This window comes from Vulpes lagopus, chromosome 1 (assembly GCF_018345385.1).
Source record: "Vulpes lagopus strain Blue_001 chromosome 1, ASM1834538v1, whole genome shotgun sequence".
Taxonomy (NCBI): Eukaryota; Metazoa; Chordata; class Mammalia; order Carnivora; family Canidae; genus Vulpes; species Vulpes lagopus.
The window spans coordinates 151,738,365-151,759,876 of NC_054824.1; the positions used below are offsets into that span (position 1 = coordinate 151,738,365).

The following is a 21,512-nucleotide window of genomic DNA, read 5'->3' on the forward strand; positions in this document are numbered from 1 at the left end:
TAGATTTATCAATCTGCTTTCATTGAATATAGAGAATGAAAGCCTTTGATGTTCTGTACTGTAACACAAAAATAGAAAATCCAAAGTAAGTCCATTAGAACTGCCTCTCAAAACTTTATCCATGTCGTCAATTAAAATTGGAGTATCTACACGATCTTAACACAGATATAACATAAAACATCTGTTCAACTGAAATGAAGTAAGCAGCATTTTTTCCTAACATTTTTAATTTCCCTGTATTTAAGGCTTCTTGAGCAAAAGTATTCATGGTTATCTTAGTTAAAACTGGTTTCACTCTGCCAACAATCAATTTGATTGACATATTTACATATCAACTCATCTCATCTTACAAATTTTAAACTTTTTCACTTAAAATTGGATTCAAGTTGGCATCTTTCAAGAACTTTATGTACGTATATTTTAGGTTCAAACCGTGCATTAGAACATTTTTTTTTTTTACTTTTGTAAGTAATAGATACACATATCCAAATGTATATTTATGACCTGTCAGATTGGGATTTTATATGCAGGCAGTTGTATTCTCACCATCTCATGTGAAAGGTGATAATTTTAGGCAACTATAAATGAAATTCTTTTAATAGTATACACTGGATTGTTCCATTAGTTAGAAGCAATATAATAGAAATAAATAACTTACGTCTTTAATTATGTCTTTAATTATTGCAGTTATACTTGTCATCTCTTACCTCATCTTTAATTTCAAGATCCCTTTTAGTTTTTGTTCTGTACTCTCTGTGCTCCTTCTCTGCCTCATCTTTCTCCATTTTGGTTTTATTCAACTGATAGCGCATTTCCCCGCACACCTGTTAGATTGTAAAAACTAGATCAATAGCTGCGGGATTCTACCAGGCAATGCCTGCAATTAGATCTTTTGGTGCCCCCTAGAGGTCATATAAATAAAATACAATGGAACTTTCCTAAGAAGAGGATTTTCTGTTAGAATATTCAATGTATTCTGTTAAGATGTGAAGGTAGTATCAGGTATTACCAGGTTTAACAATTTCAAATTATTATAAATAAATGAAACTTAATGAATGTTCCCAAGACTTTTTGTGTAATATAACAGCTTCAATTGCATATTATCATCCAAAATGCACTACCATCTCCATCTTACGTAGATAAAATCATTAATTAAAATATTAAGCTATGTGAATATTCATTCAAATTGTTATGGTTAAATATACATTCTATATAATAAACTTCTCCTTTAAAGATTTGATGAGTTAGGCTTTATTTAAACTTTTGGGTGCTTTATTTCCTTCAAAAATAAAGGAATTTTTCTCTCTGCTAAGAGGCTATATGGTATTTAGGTGCATAGTAGAACACAGTATTTATTGTGATCTTTGTAGATAATGTCAATCTTATGCACAGTGTGATATATGTAAGTTAATAAACCCTGTCCAGTAAAAGTCATGGACTGGAACCATGCACTCTGCATTTATAACTGTAGCATTCAACATAAAAGGAAATACACATTTAGGTGAAATTAATATATCATTAAATAATGAATACACAGAGCATCTTAAAAGTGTTATATATCATCCTTCATATGATTTTTTTTTTCAACCCAGGGTCTCTACAGACAGGTAAATATATGTGGAAAATGCAATTAGCAGATAAATCTAAAAAAAATAAAAAACAAATTATGAGTCTTTGAGACAATTGAGAACCTACAGAAAGGTTAATACACAAGTCTTCCAATTCAGGCTCTGACTTACAAATTTAAGTTATAAAAAATCATGTATCATCCAATGGTTATAGTTGCTTGAAAATTTTCAATTTTGGTATTTCTCCAAAACTGATGATTGGAACTTCAGAAATTAGTTTTATCATTATTGAGATATTAGAATCTTATAAAACCTCTATGTCCCATGTTCAAATAAAAAAAAAACCTTTGAAAAATAAACAAATCTGTGTCTAAAGGGTAAAGTGACAAGACAGAGGAGATAGTTTCTCCCCATTGGCCCTCAAAATGCTGGAAAAAGAATAAAATTACAAAAAATTTGATTTGAAATTCAAATGCCCTTAATGTGTCAGAGCTGATCCCTCTCATTGTAAAGAAAAAAACTAGTAATTTACAGAAAGTTATTAATTTTAAAGCTAGATAAAGTTTAAAATTTAGATGACAGAAAAAAATTAGAGGGGCCCTAATTTGCTTGCTACCTTATTCTTATCACAATCTATTTGATTTAAAGACATGAATGAAATGAAAAAACCCAAATCAATAACATCAAAAAATAATAATTACACAGCCCTGGTGTTTTTCAAACCTAATACTAATACATAATTATTGTATATTATTATATATCTAGGCATTAAGTTTTATTTAAAATCATCTTATCCCTTAATTTTATTTTAAAGGTTCCCTTGCCTTCCTACTTTCACTTTAGCATCTGCTAAGTTTATCCATAACCCTTAAGTTTACCTAAAATAAACTGACAAATTAAATCGAAGTAAAATGATACCTCATGGTTGGAGCCACTTCAAGGCATGCTTCTGATGCTTGAGTCTTTCTGGACAGTTATAAAGACAAAGGAACCATCTTTTTTTATATGAATTTATGTTTTATTGGTGTTCAACTTGCCAACATATAGAATAACACCCAGTCCTCATCCCATCAAGTGCCCACCTCAGTGCCCGTCACCCAGTCACCCCCACCCCCCGCCCACCTCCCCTTCCACCACCCCTAGTTCGTTTCCCAGAGTTAGGAGTCTTTCATGTTGTCTCCCTTTCTAATATTTCCCACTTATTTTTTCTCCTTTCCCCTTTATTGCCTTTCACTATTTTTTATATTCCCCAAATGAATGAGAGCATATAATGTTTGTCCTTCTCCAACTGACTTATTTCACTCAGCATAATACCCTCCAGTTCCATCCACATCGAAGCAAATAATGGGTATTTGTCATTTCTAATGGCTGAGTAATATTCCATTGTATACATAGACCACACCTTCTTTATCCATTCATCTTTCGATGGACACTGAGGCTCCTTCCACAGTTTGGCTATTGTGGACATGGCTGCTATAAACATTGGGGTGCCGGTGTCCCGGCATTTCATTGCATCTGTATCTTTGGGGTAAATCCCCAGCAGTGCAATTGCTGGGTCGTAGGGCAGGTCTATTTTTAACTCTTTAGGAACCTCCACACAGTTTTCCAGAGTGGCTGCACCAGTTCACATTCCCACCAACAGTGCAAGAGGGTTCCCCTTTCTCCACAACCTCTCCAACATTTGTGGTTTCCTGCCTTGTTAATTTTCCCCATTCTCACTGGTGTGAAGTGGTATCTCATTGTGGTTTTGATTTGTATTTCCCTGATGGCAAGTGATGCAGAGCATTTCCTCATGTGCATGTTGGCCATGTCTATGTCTTCCTCTGTGAGATTTCTCTTCATGCCTTTGCCCATTTCATGATTGGATTGTTTGTTTCTTTGCTGTTGAGTTTAATAAGTTCTTTATAGATCTTGGAAACTAGCCCTTTATCTGATACGTCATTTGCAAATATCTTTTCCCATTCTGTAGGTTGTCTTTTAGTTTTGTTGACTGTATCCTTTGCTGTGCAAAAGCTTCTTATCTTGATGAAGTCCCAATAGTTCATTTTTGCTTTTGTTTCTTTTGCCTTTGTGGATGTATCTTGCAAGAAGTTACTGTGGCCGAGTTCAAAAACGGTGTTGCCTGTGTTCTCCTCTAGGATTTTGATGGATTCTTGTCTCACATTTAGATCTTTCATCCATTTTGAGTTTATCTTTGTGTATGATGAAAGAGAGTGGTCTACTTTCATTCTTCTGCATGTGGATGTCCAATTTTCCCAGCACCATTTATTGAAGAGACTGTCTTTTTTCCAGTTGATAGTCTTCCCTCCTTTGTCGAATATTAGTTGGCCATAAAGTTGAGGGTCCACTTCTGGATTCTCTATTCTATTCCATTGATCTATGTGTCTGTTTTTGTGCCAGTACCACACTGTCTTCATGACCACAGCTTTGTAGTACAACCTGAAATCTGGCATTGTGATGCCCCCAGCTATGGTTTTCTTTTTTAAAATTCCCCTGGCTATTTGGGGTCTTTTCTGATTCTACACAAATCTTAAAATAATTTGTTCCAACTCTCTGAAGAAAGTCCATGGTATTTTTATAGGGATTGCATTAAACGTGTAAATTGCCAGAGGAGCCATCTTTACTGTACACATTCCAACAGAAAGTTCTCTCCCTACATGGATTGAATGCTCTCACCCCCAGCTTTCCCCCATATATCTGGATTAGCCACTGCTAGCCCTTTACACACATTCCCATACTTCTACCCCTACCTCCACATAAACATATTGATGATATTGGCAAATAAGGTATTTTTAAACTTTTACATTAGCTAGCTTGAATTTTAGAAAGTAAATGGAGAATTATAGAAATTCAAGTCGAAAAGAAAAAATAGGCTTTGTTTCTTCTATATATTAAAGATAATTTTAATTACTAAATTATAAAGTAACAAAGGCATTACATATGTGTCAACATTTAGGAAAATACATTGATAAGTAAAATGCAGTATGAAAAGGGCACACATTTCAAACAAAATTACCTGTGTCATTTTGACCTGTGTATATTGATAAAAAAAATCAATTGGTTTAATTCATTACATTATGCATGCCTGTATTTAGTTTCTTAGTTTTAAAGCAACTGATCACTGAAATCTACATGGACTTCTAGCATTTCCTAAATGTGTACCTTACAGTAATCAGCCAAGACTACTAAACATTTTAGTTTTTGGTTCACAAGTTTGTGATGCCAATAGCACAGACACTGTGATATTTTAAAGTATAAATTTAGGGACCAATAAAATAAGACACTCAGTATTGGAACCTTGATTTTAGAGCCCAGGTCTGAGAGGAATGGGACATGGAGAATTTTTTATGTTAAACACACTCTTCGTGTGGTGAATAAATCTTTTTCTACAATTGTGGAGGCCAAACCAATGCTAGCAAACATTTCTCCTGTTTAATAAAGAAATGTAAGTTTTATCAAATACTAACTATTAAAGTAATGAAACTTGCTTTTTGACAAGTCCGTCTCAGCAATTTATCCTTGGGTTCAAGGATATTATTTGTGTCTAATTCATCTTTTGTATTTGCAACACCCATCAGAGGGCTTGCCCATAATAGGTAAACGCTTGCTTAATGAACTTCATGTGGACTTTTACTATCTTAAATAACAAAAATTTTCTATTTCAAACTGCTTTCTGGGCCTCGTACATTAGGAAAAAATTAGAAACTAAAATCTCACTTTGTACCTTTGTGGCCTCCATTTCCTTGGAAGCAAGATGGTTTTGAATTCCCTCTAGTTGATTAATAGCTGAAATCTTCTCTCTTGTAACCTTTTCAACCTGGGCCTCCAGTTGTGCAATATTTTGAGACAGGGACAACATCTATAAGAGGAAATAAAAGTCCTAAACAATAATGTCATTTGACAAAATAAATAATAAGAACATTGATTTCTCAGCCATAAAAAAGAATGAGATTTTGCCTGTGCAACAACATGGATGGACTTGAGAGTATAATGCTAAGTGGAATAAGTCAGAGAAAGACAAATACCATATGATTTCACTCATTTCTGGAATTTAAGAAATAAAATAAAGAAAAAAAAAAGAGAAAGACATACTTTTAAATACAGAGAACAGGTGGTTCCCAGAGGGGAGGTGGGTAGAGGATGGGTGACACAGATGAAGGGGATTAAGGGTATACTTATCTGGATGAGCACTGAGCAATGTATAGAACTGCTGAATCATTATTTTATATACCTGAGACTAATATACCATGTAAAAAAAAAAATCTTGAATTAATGGGAGTCTCTGCATGGCCACTTCACTTAAGTCATTTCTCTGTGGATTGGGTATGTCATTTTTTCCACTTCCTCAACTCACCCATTCCCCTATGACTTAAATATGTATTTCCTTTTCATTCATTCTCTGGTCTCTACCCTCATTTTGAGAACATGTAACAAGATGATAAAATCAAAATTTGGGTTGAAACTTTAAGGTTATAATCCTATAAATTGTAGAGGGGATTAATATGAATAAATTTCAGAGGTGAGGTCAAGAAATCAAAGAAGTCTTGGGGAGCCTGGGTGGCTCAGTCAATTGGGCATTGGACTCTTGGTTTTGGCTCAGTTCATGATCTCAAGGTCCTGGGATGGAGCCCCACATTGGGCTCCCTGCTCAACAGGGAGTCTGCTTGAGGATTCTCTCTCTCTCTCTCCCTCCCTCTATCCTTCCCCTTGCTTGCTCTCTCTTTCTCAAATGAACAAATAAATCTTTTGGGGAGACTGGATGGCTCAGTCAGTTAAGTGTTGGACTCTTGATTTTAGCTCAGATCCTGATCTCAGGATCATGAGATCGACACGCTCCTCCCCCAGTTGAGCTTCATGCTCAGCAGGGAGCCTGCTTAAGATTTTCTCTTCTCCCTCTCCATCTGCCCCTCCCCCCCCACTCTCTCTCTCAAATAAATCTTTTAGAAAACGAATAAATCAGGGATCCCTGGGTGGCTCAGCGGTTTAGCACCTGCCTTTGGTGCTAAAGGGCGTGATCCTGGAGTCCTGTGATTGAGTCCCACATCGGGCTCCCTGCGTGGAGCCTGCTTCTCCTTCTGCTTATGCCTCTGCCTCTCTCTCTCTCTCTCTCTCTGTTTCTCATGAATAAATACATTAAAAATCTTTTTAAAAAAGAGAAAGAAAATGAATAAATCTTTTTTAAAAATCAGAGATGTCTTTTTTTTTAAGATTTTATTTATTTATTCATGAGAGATACAGAGAGAGGCAGATTCAGAAGCAGGCTCCATCCAAGGAGCCTGATATGGACTCGATTCCGGGACTCCGGGATCACTCCCTGAGCTAAAGGCAGATGCTAAAGGCAGATGCTCAACCACTGAGCAATCCAGGCATCCCAATCAGAGAAGTCTTAAACCCTTAAGGACATAAAGACTGGTTGGGAGACCTGGAGAGGCAGATATCTTTAGAGAGAACAGAGGTTCAGTGGATCCTACTACCATCACTCCAGCACCAATAAAGAAGGCTCTGTGCATTTTCCTTGCTATAAAACTCCACTAGCCCTCCTGTTATCTAGCTACTGCTATTCCTCCTCTCAGCCATTACCCCTTCTCCTTCGGAAGGTTTCTTTGACCTCTTGCTCCCAGCACAAAATAGGAGCCCCTTCACACACAGAGGGTTGCTATTCAGCTATTGTGTACTGGGACAGCCATGTCTGCTGTTTGCAGCTGGCATCCATTCTCATGGATTGCTGCCCATGTAGGCTGGTGGTTTAATATCTTGACTTTCACTCTGGCATGCGCTGCCACAACCACCTCTATATATTTCCATCACATTGCAACCTGCAAAGTCCGCATACTTCCAGCCTGTACTTATCTGTTTAGACAACTGTTTAGTTGTCTATTTCCTCCTTAGACTACAAGTTCCTCAAGGGCATGTTCCTCAAGAGAGACTGAACGTTTGATGAATGAGTAGATCATTGGAATAAACAACTTTCCTAAGGAGCCATGCACTCTATGGATGTCAGGTCCTTAGCTTTTCTTCCAAGGGTGAGTAATGCTTTCTAGATCTTAGATTTAACCTTTATAATTTTTTCATTTGCAATTACATTTTACTCTGCTCCAGGAAGTCAAAATTTCCTGGACTCTTAATTTCTTATTTGTATTAGCAGTTTTAAAGCAAAGAAGAAATGCTACTTTCCTTGAGAGGGAAACACATAGAGACACCTACCAGTTTTTAATCTGTTAAAAAAGAGCTTGTAACAAAATTGAAATATTTTAAATCTACTGTTGTACACTGACAAGGGTGGGAATTCAGTTTTACAACTGAATTCAATAACACAAAGTTTGTGATAAAAATCAAGATTGCCTTTGAATTATGTAACAAGCTAAAGTTGACACGTGAAAATAATGAGCCCTGGTAGTGATTTTTCTAATTAAATGGTAGATGTATTCATTAACTTTCCTGGAGATTGTGGAGAATTGTATGTTTGACTTATGGCTGTTTACATGTCCTTCTTATCATTAAAAGTCTGGTTAAAAATATAATTTGCACATAAAATTATTAATACGAAGTTACAAACTATGCTAATACACACTGCAATCTGAACCCTAAATTGAAAGTCAAAAGACGTTAAATGTAACAAATAAAGAGATTACTTTATATCCTTAATTTAAAATTCAAGTTTATGAGTATCCATATTATGAATATAATTATAGCTTTTCTGGAACCATACAACAGCAGCGAACTTTAATTACCAGCTACTAAAAAATCATACTTATGTGAAGATGTATCTTATGGTAAATATATTAACATTGGTGGTTTTTGAAGTAAATATGCAGACATTTACTTGCTAATTGTAAATTCCAAGTCAGTTTCTATTATAAGCATGTAACAAATCACACTCCTTCCATCTGATTCCCTCCCTCTGCCACCCATCACTTCTTTCCTCTGCCCACTACCTGTCTGCTCCCTCCTGTCACCCACTTCCTGAGGCCTCCGCTCCTGTTGTCACACCTTCTTTTTCCCCACGCCCACCATCTGGAAGTCAACATTACACTGCAGGAGCTTCTCCATCCACATCTGTTGCGGAGACAGAAGTACCGCAGACAGCTGCAACACTGCTGGATGTCCAGGGCGTTGACATCAGGTAAGTCCTTTAAACTTTGACAGGGGCAAGCAAGAGACAAGGACACCCAGGCTGAGAGAGCTTGATGGAACTCTCTAGACTACAGCAGTCCCTAGTGTCCTGAACATGGTATAATGTGGTCCTCCCTATATAACAGGTGCAAGAATGAAGGATTCTATGAAAAAATGTATAGACCAAAGGGGGCGCTCACTAATATGATAAATGACTGAACTAACAAACCCAGGGGCTCAGCGCAGCCAAGGACCATCACTGAAGACAACAAACAAACTCACAGCAAGTACTGTTCATGGGGGGATGATTCAAAATCTGTCTAGGTAGAAGACATCTGCTCTCTTTGAGCTTCCCACACACACACAGAAATTAATGAGAACGAGTCAGAAGAAAAAAAAAGAAGAAAAATAATAAAAAGAGAAAAAAAGTCTAAAAGTCTCACAAGCATTCCTGACTGCTCAGAAAGTGGGGTCAGGGGATGCTTGCTTTACCCTAACTACAGAGCTCTCACAATGTTAGGATGAATTGTTCAGTCTCCCTCTTAGAATAACTTCCTAAGCCAGGCAGTGTGACGTACATTCTCTCTTTCATCACCTTGAAGCATGAATTATATTGAATTAATTTTCAGTTGAAAAAATGAGATCCAGAAAATTAAGGAATCTGCCTAAATTCATTCAAAAGCTAATGAATAAAAAGTAAAGCCGGGCTTTATATTCAAAAATGTCTGCTTTGCTAATAGAAAGGTCTAGGAAACCTATCCCATTACCCTGTTTCTCTTTCTCCAGAGTAAGAATGATAGTAGCCTTGAGCTAAAAGTTATTAAATGTCCACTCTAGGGATCCCTGGGTGGCGCAGCGGTTTAGCGCCTGTCTTTGGCCCAGGGCGCGATCCTGGAGACCCGGGATCGAATCCCACGTCGGGCTCCCGGTGCATGGAGCCTGCTTCTTCCTCTGCCTGTGTCTCTGCCTCTCTCTCTCTCTGTGACTATCATAAATAAATAAAAAAAAATTAAAAAAAAAATAAAATAAATGTCCACTCTAAGCCAGGTATATTAGGTCCTTTCGAAACATTTGTACTTAATCTTACCAATTCCTTGAGTAGATTAACTCTATTACTTACTCCTCTGAAATTTGAGAGGTTAAAAGAATTGTTCAAGGTCACAGGAAGGTCGAACTGGATTCAACTCTAAACCCTTCGACTCTTACTGCCATATCCTGGTGACAGCACTTGCCTGAGTGCTAGGACCACTTTCAATGAATGTCTTTTTTTTTTTTAAAGATCTTATTTATTCACGAGAAACACACACACACACACACACACACACACAGAAAGAGATAGAGATAGAGATACAGATACAGATAGAGATGAGAGAGAGAGGGGATCCCTGGGTGGCGCAGTGGTTTAGCGCCTGCCTTTGGCCCAGGGCGCGATCCTGGAGACCCGGGATCGAATCCCACGTCGGGCTTCGGGTGCATGGAGCCTGCTTCTCTCTCTGCCTATGTCTCTGCCTCTTTCTCTCTCTCTCTCTCTCTCTCTCTCTGTGACTATCATAAATAAATAAAAATTAAAAAAAAATTAAAAAAAAAAAAGAGATGAGAGAGAGAGAGAGGCAGAGACACAGGCAGAGGGAGAAGCAGGCTCCACGCAGGGAGCCTGACGTGGGACTTGATCCCGGGACTCCAGAATCAGGCCCTGGGCTGAAGGCGGCGCTAAACCGCTGAGCCACCTGGGCTGCCCCTAGGACCACTTTCAGCTCTTTATTCAGATACTTTATTTAGGGTAGGACCTTGAGATTAAATGCTAGCCAAGGCTTATTCCGGGCAAAACTCAAAATGAATCAGACTCAGACATACATTTTACTTCTGTTGCCACTTTTATTCGTGAAATAATTATCAGTGTAAGAAAGTGGTGCTGTTACACGAGAGCACCTGGAATATAGCGGCACTTCCAGCCTTTTTTTGTCCTCCCTTATCAGCAATTCTCAGCTCCATGTTTGTATATAGTAGAACTATTCAGCAAGGCAAAAAGTTTCCACTCTTCCAACCCAGAAGAGTCTCCCACACATGAATAATAGCTGGTCTTTGCTATTGGTCCTATTCTCTGTCACACACACAACACTCAATTCACAAAGTTACCTCTACTCCATGCCATACTCTTGTTGTAGCCAGCATTCCTCGCCCCATGCTTTACATTTCTGAGTCCTACCTGCACTTTGACACTCAGTTAAAACACTTCCTCACAAAATCATCCATGATCTCTTGCAGACATAGGCCATCCTGATCCTCTGAATTCACAAAATCTTAGCCAGACCTTTCCAATGGCACAGGGTCTTTTTCTATATATATATTTGTCATTTTTTCATTCAACAAATATATGTGGAGCACATTTTATATGAGTGAGATGTGCCAAATGATGACAATGTTAACCAACCACATATTCAAAGGACTCACAGTAAATTGGGAGAGAAAAATGATGCAGTAAGAATTTGCAATTAATTGAGTTATAGGAGCCCATAGGAGGGGGCTCTCAATTCATCTCTGGGAGCAGGTTGTATCAAGAACCCTGAAGGATCAGTTATAAAGGGCACAGGGCAGAGGATTCCTCTAGGCAAGGGACAAAGCACATACAAAATCCTGAAATGAAAAAACAGTATGGCAGATTGGTATGTTTGCAGTGGAGTTAGTGTGGTAGGTCAGTATGGTGATGGTGGCAGTGCAAGGAAGAAAAGTGAAGGGAGATGAGATAGGAGAGCTGAAGAGAGGAAGAGAAATGTAGAATTTTCAGGCAATGCTGAAGAATCCTAAATTTTATTCAAGGGGTTGCAGGGAGACACGAAAGGATTTTAAAGCAAGAGACTGGCGTATTGACATGTTCATTTTAGAAAGATCATCCTGGCTGTGGCTCAGATGAGAAGGCGAGACTGGAAGCAAGGAGAGGTTTTGGGGCTATAGAAATAATCCAGGGGTGAGGTATGGATAGCAGTAGGGTAGAGAGAGAGGGCAATGAAAATTCCTAGGTGCCTGAATCTCTAGAATTCGGTGACCTAATAATGAGCAGGGTGAAGGAGAGAAAGGACACAAGACAAGAATGCCAACAAGATTTGGGGGTTGGCAACTGGATGAATAGTGGCTCCTCTGGGAGAGGGAGGATGGGAAGTGAAGCTGGCTCACTTCCAGGTGAGGATGGGAGCTCACCAGAGAGCTGAGGATTTAGGAATCAATTCCATATACGTGAAACTGGGAGACACTGTAATGCCAAAGATTCCAAAATATAAAGTTCTCTGTTAAACTCTAGAACTTTCCATCAAGTTGCTTTCTGGATATGTTTCCTTTCTTGTCTCAAAGGCACTTTAAACTCAGAGCAAACTGAAAAGCACACACCATCATTCTCCCAAATCAAGAAAAATCAAATCAAGAAAAAATCTTTTAAAGAGAATAAGAACTAAAAAATATTCCCTAAAAATAGTACAAGGAGGGCTTCGGTGAACATAATGAGAGGTAAGAGAATGAAGACAACACATACAGACAAACCTTTCAAGAAATTTGCCCATTAAGGGGAAGAGTTAGGAAGGACATGGAATTTACTGAGGTGGCTTCCAACCTTACACTGGAATCACCTGAACAGCTTTAAAAACTGCTGACACTTAAATCCGACCCACAGTTATGCACACATGTTGGTTTGGGATGCAGACTGGGCAATGAGATTTTTGGAGCTTCTGTGGAGCCAAGATTGAGAACCACTGGATTAAAAGAGTGTTTATTTTAATGGATGAGAGAAACTTGAACAGATTCTCCTCTGTTCAACCCGACCCTGAGGTCATAACAAAGAGGCTGCTGTAAAGGAAAGACAGGATTCAGTGGGGGAGAGGAAGAGGAATGACAGCTATGAGGGGCTGGGTGGCTCAGTCAGTTGAGTTTCCAACTTTTGGTTTTGGCTCAGGGCATGATCTCAGGGTCGTGGGACTAAACCCCCTGTCAGGCTCCATGCTCACTTCAGAGTGTGCTTTTGCTCTCCCTCTCCTTCTGTCCCTGCCCTCTCTCAATAAGTAAATAAAATCTTAAAAAAAAAAAAAAAGAAAGAAAAGAAAAAGGAAAAAGAAAAGAAATGACCTCCCTGAGGTGGAGGAAGAGAATGGAACTCAGAGCAAGGGGAATGAATTAGCATAAGGCCTCTCCTGTTCTGACAGGGCTGGTATGCCAGTGAGATCTTATTGGAAGGCCCAGGTGAGGGGGAAAATAAGTAGTTGAAGTTTTCAGTTTTCTTTGTTAGGTAAGGCTTTCCACTGAGAATGAGGGGAACGATGGTAGAGTAGATAATTGAGGAGAATAAAAGTAATTTAAATAGTCTTTGAAAAAGGGCCCAGGATACCATCATGGCCACCTGGACTACGATAATTACCTCCCACCTGATCTCCAGGCATTTGTTCCCATCCTCCTTCCAATCTATGGACAGATGGTACTTCTCAAATATAAATGGCATCATGATGCTGCCCAATTTAAAGCCGTTCAAAGGTTTTGCATTAGTTTTAAAAATGTTTAAATCTTTCACATGGACTTTAAGGCCATTTATGCTTTGGTCCCTGCATACTACTCCAAACTCATCTCCCACTATTGTCCCTACTTCCTGTGTTCCAGTCACCTGGGTCTTTAAATTTCTAAAAAGTATGATGCTTTTTAGCTTCAAAGTCTGGGGGGTGTCATTTCCCTGGGTCTGAAACTTTCCTTCAACTCTTCACCTGACTATTCCTACTCAACCCTGTTGAGTCTTTCAAAATTTCTTTCTTAGGAAAGTCTTACACAACTGTCCAGACTGGGTCAGGTGTGCCTGTTACATATTCTTATGGTACTCTATACTGTACTTTCTTGCCTTTACCGTGGTGGTAATTACAAACTCACTTATGGAAGTATGTGTTTAATGTTTTCCTCTCTCTTCCTCTGTAAGCAGGACTGCACTGGTCCTGGGACACCCATAGTCCCAGGCCTTCCAGTTACTATCTGTTGAATGCGGAATAACGGGTGAGAGGAATGTGTGGCAAACTGCTGGAAAGCAGCAAGAGCATCATGGATGTAAAGGCCATGATGCACCGTGGTGCCATCTGCCAGGCTCAGATGGCCCATCCAGGTCAGAGAAGGTAGATGATTAGATTGATAGAGTAAGGTTCTGACAGGCACTATCTTTCTAAAGGCTGAGACAATGGGGTTTACAGTAAATGCTTCAGAATCCATAAGACTTAAAATCTCCTGGACAGAATTTGTGATGTTTCTCTTTTCTATATCCTCAGGATTACACACTGCCTTGCACATGACAGATACTCAGTAAATATGTGCTCAATAACGTAATTCTCACACCCTGGAACATTATAATAAAAAAGCATTAAGGGTACAAGCTGTGAGTTGCTTTAAAAATAAAACAAAACATGTTGGGACGCCTGGGTGGCTCAGTGGTTGGGCGCCTGCCTTCGGCTCAGGTCGTGGTCCTGGCATCCGGGATCAAGTCCTGCATCAGGATCCCTGTGGGGAGCCTGCTTTTCCCTCTGCCTATGTCTCTGCCTTTCTCTCAGTCTGTGTCTCTCATGAATAAATACATAAATCTTAAAAAAAAAAAACATGTTATAGCCCTTTTGGTTATTTTATGGACCATCTTACTCAATTTTCCTCTACCTTAGCAACTTTAAAGATTTATTTATTTTAGAGAGAGTGAGATAGCGGGTGAGCTGGGGGAAGGAGGGAAAAGTAGAGAAAGAATCTCAAGCAGACTCCACACTGAATGAGGAGCCCAACTTCGGGCACAATCTCATGACCCTGAGATCATGACCTGATCGAAAACAAAAGTCAGACACTTAACAGACTGAATCACCCAGGTGCCCCCATTGCAGCAATATTAAAGATAGATTTCAATTCTATATTCCAGTTTGTTACTGTTTTCCAAACAGTGCCCATTTCACATTAGTTGTTACTTTTGCCTTTCATTTCTCCCATCCATGTGTTCATCTGGTTATGTTCATTATCCATTATGCAATTTGTCAGAACCTACTTTGTATGGTGTATATAATTACTTTTTCTTGGTTACTTGGTCCTACATGTGTTTCATTTTCTGTAAGTCTAATTCGAGAGCGGGGGATATGGTGGGGGAGTCATCTCTCTTGGATTTAGACCAGGTTGAAATAAAATCTGGATATCCACAGAGCACCTGCTTTTCTATGACAAACATGAGAGAGGGCATCAAACAGAATGGCGGGATCAAAGTATAATTTCACAACTTCCTACCATGGAATCGAACTGATTATTTTATTTGGAGAGGTCTGAGAATATGACAAAACATGGAAAAATGGAAAATTTTTATGAACTCTAAATTATAAGCAATTGACTACTAAGGGGTTTTTAAAATTGAGTGTTCAATTTAAGAGTTGCAGTCCACAGCATCATCAGTGACATCACCACAAACATCTCTGCCACAGCAAGGAAGAAATTGAATCCCAAGTACCTTTGATCCCATGTCCTCCCTTTCTTTTGTTATTTCCTTTCTCATCATCTCTTTCTCAGAGGCCCTTTTCTCTTGCTGAGCCGTGAGTTCTTTTTCAAGTCTTTCCGTCTGCCTCTCCAGTTCATTCTTCAACTGTTCACACTGGATTAAAGCCTGCCAGAGTAAGACAGAGGAAATGGGACCTTAGAATTTGAAAAAATAAGAGGGCAATAAGACAATTAAGCTTTAGTTTTATTTAAAATCATCACAACCCACTGTAAAGCCCATTAGAATAATTTTATGTTTGTCAATATCAATTACAGATCTAAACCACAATTCACATGTTACATTTATTCACCTATTTCAATTTTCACAATTAAGTCCGTATTAACTAAGCAATAAGAAAATGGTTAATGGGCGCTGATGAAGCCACAGATGGGTCCAAATTTTGCAAAAGAGCATCAGAAAAATCAAATATCCTAATATTTTTCAATTAAATGTCATGTTTATACTAAATGAAATAGGTAAGTATTCAATTTAACTGACTTTTCATTTGCTCATTGTTAAAAATTAGTAAAATCCTTCAAAATTTAAAATGAGACGCATTTGTTATTATATACAGGAATCTATTTTTGACATTATCAAATGATCAAGTTTCCTTAAATACAGTAAGATAAGATTTAGTTCACTCTCCTTATAAACATAACTAAAGTAAAAATCAGGTAATAATAAAAAGTTTCGGGGGATCCCTGCGTGGCTGGGCGGTTTAGCACCTGCCTTTGGCCCAGGGCATGATCCTGGAGTCCTGGGATTGAGTCCCACATCGGGCTCCCTGCATGGAGCCTGCTTCTCCCTCTGCCTGTGTCTCTGCCTCTCTCTCTCTCTCTCTCTCTCTCTCTGTCTCTCAAGAATAAATAAAATCTTAAAAAAAGAAAAGAAAATCTTTAAAAAAAAGTTTCAATAAAGAAAGACTCAAAACATTTACTATCTAGTTTCATAAAATGAGAAGTGCCATCTTTCACTCCTCGTAATTCACAAGTTTACAATTGTTTTTTAGTCTTGATTTCCCATTCTGAATTTCTAGAAGTAAAAACTTTCTAACTTCCTTTTAACTACAGTCACAGTATCTTCATGTAAAATACCCAATAATTAACTTACTTCAAAATCTCAGTTAAAAAAAAAAACAATACAGGTAAGGTACTCGACCTAGAGAATCTAAACCATTCTATTGTTTCTTAACCTTATTCCAGTGGCTCTTATACAATATTCACCTCATTCAACCACTATGTTACTCTGAATTGGAAACCCAAGGAAGCAAGTCTCATATGACCTATGAACTGTGTAAGTGTGTATTGAGTTCTATACGTGATAGCTACATTTGTTGTTCATGGTGAGGAAGTGGTCTCAGTAAGCACTGCAAGTTTTATACATAGCTATGCTTCCCTCTGGTGAAAGTGATAATAAACACAGACAATAAATAATCTAGGGTATGTGAATTTGTTTCTCTTCATCTGGAAAGCATTAAACCCTAATCTCTTTCAAATTCTTCTGGGAAGTTTCTGCACTCCTAGGCAGAAAATATAAGGGTAAAACTCAATTGTCTCAGGTTAACTGACAAGCACATATAGTGACTGACAATTGATTCTCCCAGGACTCAGTCCCAAGTATGATCTTAGTTGAGAAGGTCTGGAAAATTTCCATTAGATTGTAAAAGAAATGAAAAAGCATAGTTTTTCTATAATTTAAGCCCTTGGAATTTGATATATTATGAATTTGAGATTTTTGTATTTCAGAACACAATTGCTGTTGTGAGAAATATTTTATATGAACCTAATAAAAGTGTTTATAACTTTCACTGATACAATACCAGTATCACGAAAGAACAAAATGATTATTGATGATAAACCAATATTTCCAATCAGAAGCTTTTTTCATTGCACAAAAACTCAAGAGTCAATATTAATCCAGCACAGAAGCAGTGGAAGGGATGGCTGAAGATCTAAATATCAGGCTGACATGAAGATCAACTAAAGAATCAATTCCAAGAATTCAATTAGTTCGGGAACAAGGACCAGTAACTATCCTGATAGGATAAGAGGTCTAATGCCAAGGTAAGATGATATAAACAAAAAGTACAAAGCACAACAGCAAGAAGTTGTAAATCATTCAACACCATTGCTGAAGCCTTCTCCCTATTTGGACTGGCCACCACATAGTGGTGATGATAAGGAAGTATGAAGGCAGAACTTTTCTCTTGATTTTAATATATATGCCTGGTCCCAATGAAGAAAATATTGAGGATCAATAACACTTGAATTTAGAAAAGTGATTTAATCTTTCTAGAGATATCTCTCTTACCATGGACCTCACATATTAGAAGATCATAGCAAACTAAAAAAGTATTTATACACTCTTTGCATTAAAGCTTTACCTTTTCATTCCAGGGCTCCCTTTTCCAGTGTCCAGAATCCCAGCTGATCCAGGACTCCCTGATTCTGCTCATCTACCCATTCCATAAAGGCATAATAACTGAATTCTCACAAGTGAGGTAAGTGGTTGGTTACAGCTAACTGATAGATCTTCAGAGGGGACCAAGTGGATTTGGGGTCTGTAGCTGCCATTTCTCCCAGTGGCTCCCAAGGGGGTAGCTTCTTTCTTTCCCTGAGCACAGCCCTGTTTTGGGGCAAAAGGCTGCAGCTCTTGGGGAGTTAAATGAATTACACTATTCCTCCCACCCAGTCAACTCAATTGTTAAGGGATCTTTTCTGGGAAGTTTCTTTATTTGTGGTTATTCTATGCTGGCCACATTAACACAGTTTTCAAAACATAATTTATTGGACTTGATAGTCCCCTCTTTAGTTCTATTAAACCGAGTATGGGTTACTATTTTAATGAGGTCAAAACGTTTTCTGAAACAAATTTGTATCTAGTCAGCTCAACTTTTTAAAATAGGAAACCTATTTTAGGACCTATGAAAGTCCTTCCCAAGTGTGAGGGTTAGGTTTCTAGAAATCTTTGTAATCGAACTAGTCACAACCCAATAATTAAAGACTCATGAAAAACAACAAAATTCACACTTCAAAAATTAAATTTAAAATTCAATTAATTTTAAAATATTTAAAATTTAAAATAAAAACTTGCAAAAGTATTTTCATTTTTATGAACTATAGCCCACAAAACTAAAATGATCATCAATATGTTTTAAGCATTTAACTTATGAACAATGACAACTATTGATTTTTTAACTTATAAACTCTTCTTTGCTAGAAAACTGTCTCCCCTTTTCAAGATGTCTATTATTTTTTTTGTGGCAGATCATGCACATATCAAGAAGCAATGGAGCAGCCGGGAAGCTCAGTCACTTAAGTGTCAATTTTGACTTAAGTCATGATCTCTGGGTCCTGAGTTCAAGCCCCATGGTGGGCTCCCCGCTGAGCATGAAGCTTGCTTAAGATTCTCTCTCCCTCTCCTTCTGCCCCCTCCCAACCCACCCCTTCACCCTACTTGCTCAATCTCTGTCAAAAAAAAAGGGGGGGCATTATATTCTCTGCCTGTGCTTGCAATCAAATGAGCAATTGTTTTGATCTTTTTAAGTTTAGGTTTCTAAATTTTCATCTTTTTGATTCTGCTGTAGTATAAGAAAAATAATTTGGAAAGGAAAAGAAAAAGGGTTGGGGACATTTATTCAACCTCTCAGGTTTTTGTTTTCTTTTTTTTTTAAATCTTCCCTTGGAGTGTTATCTCATTATAGATAAGCTCATGATAACTTCATGTGAAAGCCAACAATTTCCCTTCAAATAGAAGCAAGCAGATCTGAGGCCTATTAAACCTTTTCATCTCTGTAGCTTTACCAAAGCATCACTGCAAAACCTCTACTTTTCTTCCTCATTTCTTCTGAGGATATTTTTTTTTCCACTCTTTTAAAATTACCCCTGGTTGTAATGGCTTGCAATTTTCAAAGAAAACCAAAACAATTTATTGACCACTCACCATGAGCCAGACACTTTGCTAAATGGCTTCCATTGATTAACATATTTAACACTCTTGCTCAATTTTAAGTAGTTCTTACTACTCAGCTAAGGAAACTGTGCACCTCTGAGACATTAAGTAACTTGCCCAGGATCACAGACCTACAAAGTGGCAGAGTAGCGAGATCTGAGCCAGCGTGGTTCCATAGCTGAACTATGCACAGCATTACAGGTTCCCTGTGTTATAGACTTATTTGCTTATAAAATTTCCAAGTGAGGTGCTTGGCTGGCTCAGTGGATTAAGCATCTGCTTTCTGCTGGGGTCATGATCCCAGAGTCCTGGGTCCAAGCTCCATATTGGGCTCCCTTCTCAGCGGGGAATCTGCTTCTCCCTCTGCCCCTCCCCCATTCATGCTTACTCTCTCTCAAATAAATAAATAAATAAATAAATAAATAAAATCCTCAGGTGTCTTCACTGCCATCATCAGTGTTAATATAGAACATGAAATAATTTCTTCTGTGCCCTTACTTAGCATGCAATATGCAAACTGGAACACTAGGTGGCAACAAATGTCAAGAAAATGTAAGAATAAAGTACACAATTCATAAGCTCAACAATCAAGTAGTTTGTTTCAAAATTAAAATACAGATGCCATTTTATGTTTTACTCTCAGAAAGCAAAATTTCTATTATATTTTAACATACCTGAGATAAACACTAGTAGAAGTGTATTGTATTTTGTAGACTGCATAGAAATCAGTTCTTATATTATTAGTAATTCAAGGAAAAATGCTTTAGATTCACAATACACAATAGCTTCTTTTGTCAACTGTTAAATTTTTAAAAGCACTAATTATAAACATTCATATTCATAGTTAAAGCTAACAATTGACTTTGATTCAATTCAACAAACATTGTACAATTAATATTTAAATGGACACAAGAGGAAATACAATGGTAGATGCCAGAGACCTGCTTTTTAAGCTTTTAAGGTCTTTCGGTGGTGAGAGCTATTAAACAGCTACCAAAATTATACACAGCTCATTTGGAATATGGAGGAAAAAGAGATTAATTCAAACAAGAAAGAGCTGGGGAAAACTTTGAGGAAAATTGCCACCTGGATTGAGCCCCAAGGTTGAACAGATACACATCAATACAGTGCTATAAATTATAACATGAGCAAATCCATGGTCACATTCAGGAAGGTCACATTCCTGACCTTGTAAGTCACATTCAGGAAACAGCCCAGGTCGTATGAAAGAGTATAGTGAAAAATACGGGTAGAAAAGTTAGGGTGGCCACATTGTAAAAGATCTGGAAGATCATGCTTTTATTCTACTGCAAGAGAGGAGTTACCAGACAGGGAGAGTTACAACTGAGGAGGACTTTGGTAGCAATAGGAAAGATACCCTGGAACTGGAAGAGGCTTGAGCAAGACCAACAGAAGTCTATTGCAATTGTCTACATAGACTTGAACCAGGATGGAAAGGGTGGGCATAGCTTAGGATGGAACTCCAAAGTCCCAAAGACAGTGAGGGTTTGGCAACTGATTGGATGTTGAGAGTATGGGATGGGGAGGGGCCAAGATATTTTAAAGGCTCTGAGCCAGGGATGCTGGTAAGATGAGGATGCCATTATCTGAGAAAGAAAATACAGACAATAGTAGAAGGAGGAGAGGTGGAAAGGAAAATAGAGAGGAGTATAAACTTGGTCACATAGATTTTCAGATGCCAACAGAATGTCATACATATACGGCAAGAAATGTAGGTATGGTGCTCAAGAGAGCCATTAGAGCTAAAGGTACAAGGCAGGGGTGTTCAAATGAAGGGAATGTCTTAGACATGGCAGGAGAAACAAATTCCTGGAAATTAGGACAATGCAGTGGAAGACTAGGAACTACTGACCAAGTAATGCCTGAGTTGAAGGCTTGTGGAAAACAAGTGAAGAGAGATGGAGAAGAGTAGACGAGCAATAAAAAGAGGACCCACAGGAGTAAATGTCAGATATATCAAGGGGGAAAGATGACATGTTATGATAGGACACCCAATAACTTCCAAGACTGCAGAGTTGGGAGTCAAATGAAGATGGAGATGAGGTCACTGGGCTTAGTAATCAGGAAGTGACTGGTGACCATTAAGTGAGCAATTCAGCAGCAGGAAGTCAGATTAGTTTGTCATCAGCCTGACTGCAGTGTGTTCAGAAGTGAACAGAGAGCTGCAACAGTGGACACTCATTTTGAAAGGTCTGTGGGTGATGTGGTGATAAGAAGTTAGTCAATAGAGTGGAAGCTGATCAAGGAAAGGCTGCCTGTTTTTTGTTTGAACAAGAATTATGGCTGGAGATAGGATGGGAGTGACAGAGGGGAGAGAGGGATTGAAGATACACGAAGATATGATGGCA

The 21,512-nt window shown here is 38.2% G+C and overlaps 1 protein-coding gene across 9 annotated transcripts in view; it reads right to left on the minus strand.

The window, feature by feature from the left end:
• The window catches only part of SDCCAG8 (SHH signaling and ciliogenesis regulator SDCCAG8), a 241,883-nt gene that overhangs the window by 159,788 nt on the left and 60,583 nt on the right, over positions 1-21,512 (minus strand). For 8 of the 9 annotated variants that reach the window (XM_041751175.1, XM_041751144.1, XM_041751169.1 and 5 more), the window contains 3 exons: positions 15,166-15,318; positions 5,293-5,427; positions 708-824 (listed from right to left, as the gene is read on the minus strand). In XM_041751175.1, the coding sequence (XP_041607109.1) occupies positions 708-824; positions 5,293-5,427; positions 15,166-15,318 (405 nt within the window). The remainder of the gene's footprint in view (positions 1-707; positions 825-5,292; positions 5,428-15,165; positions 15,319-21,512) is intronic. The other variant, XM_041751159.1, reaches the window with a different exon arrangement.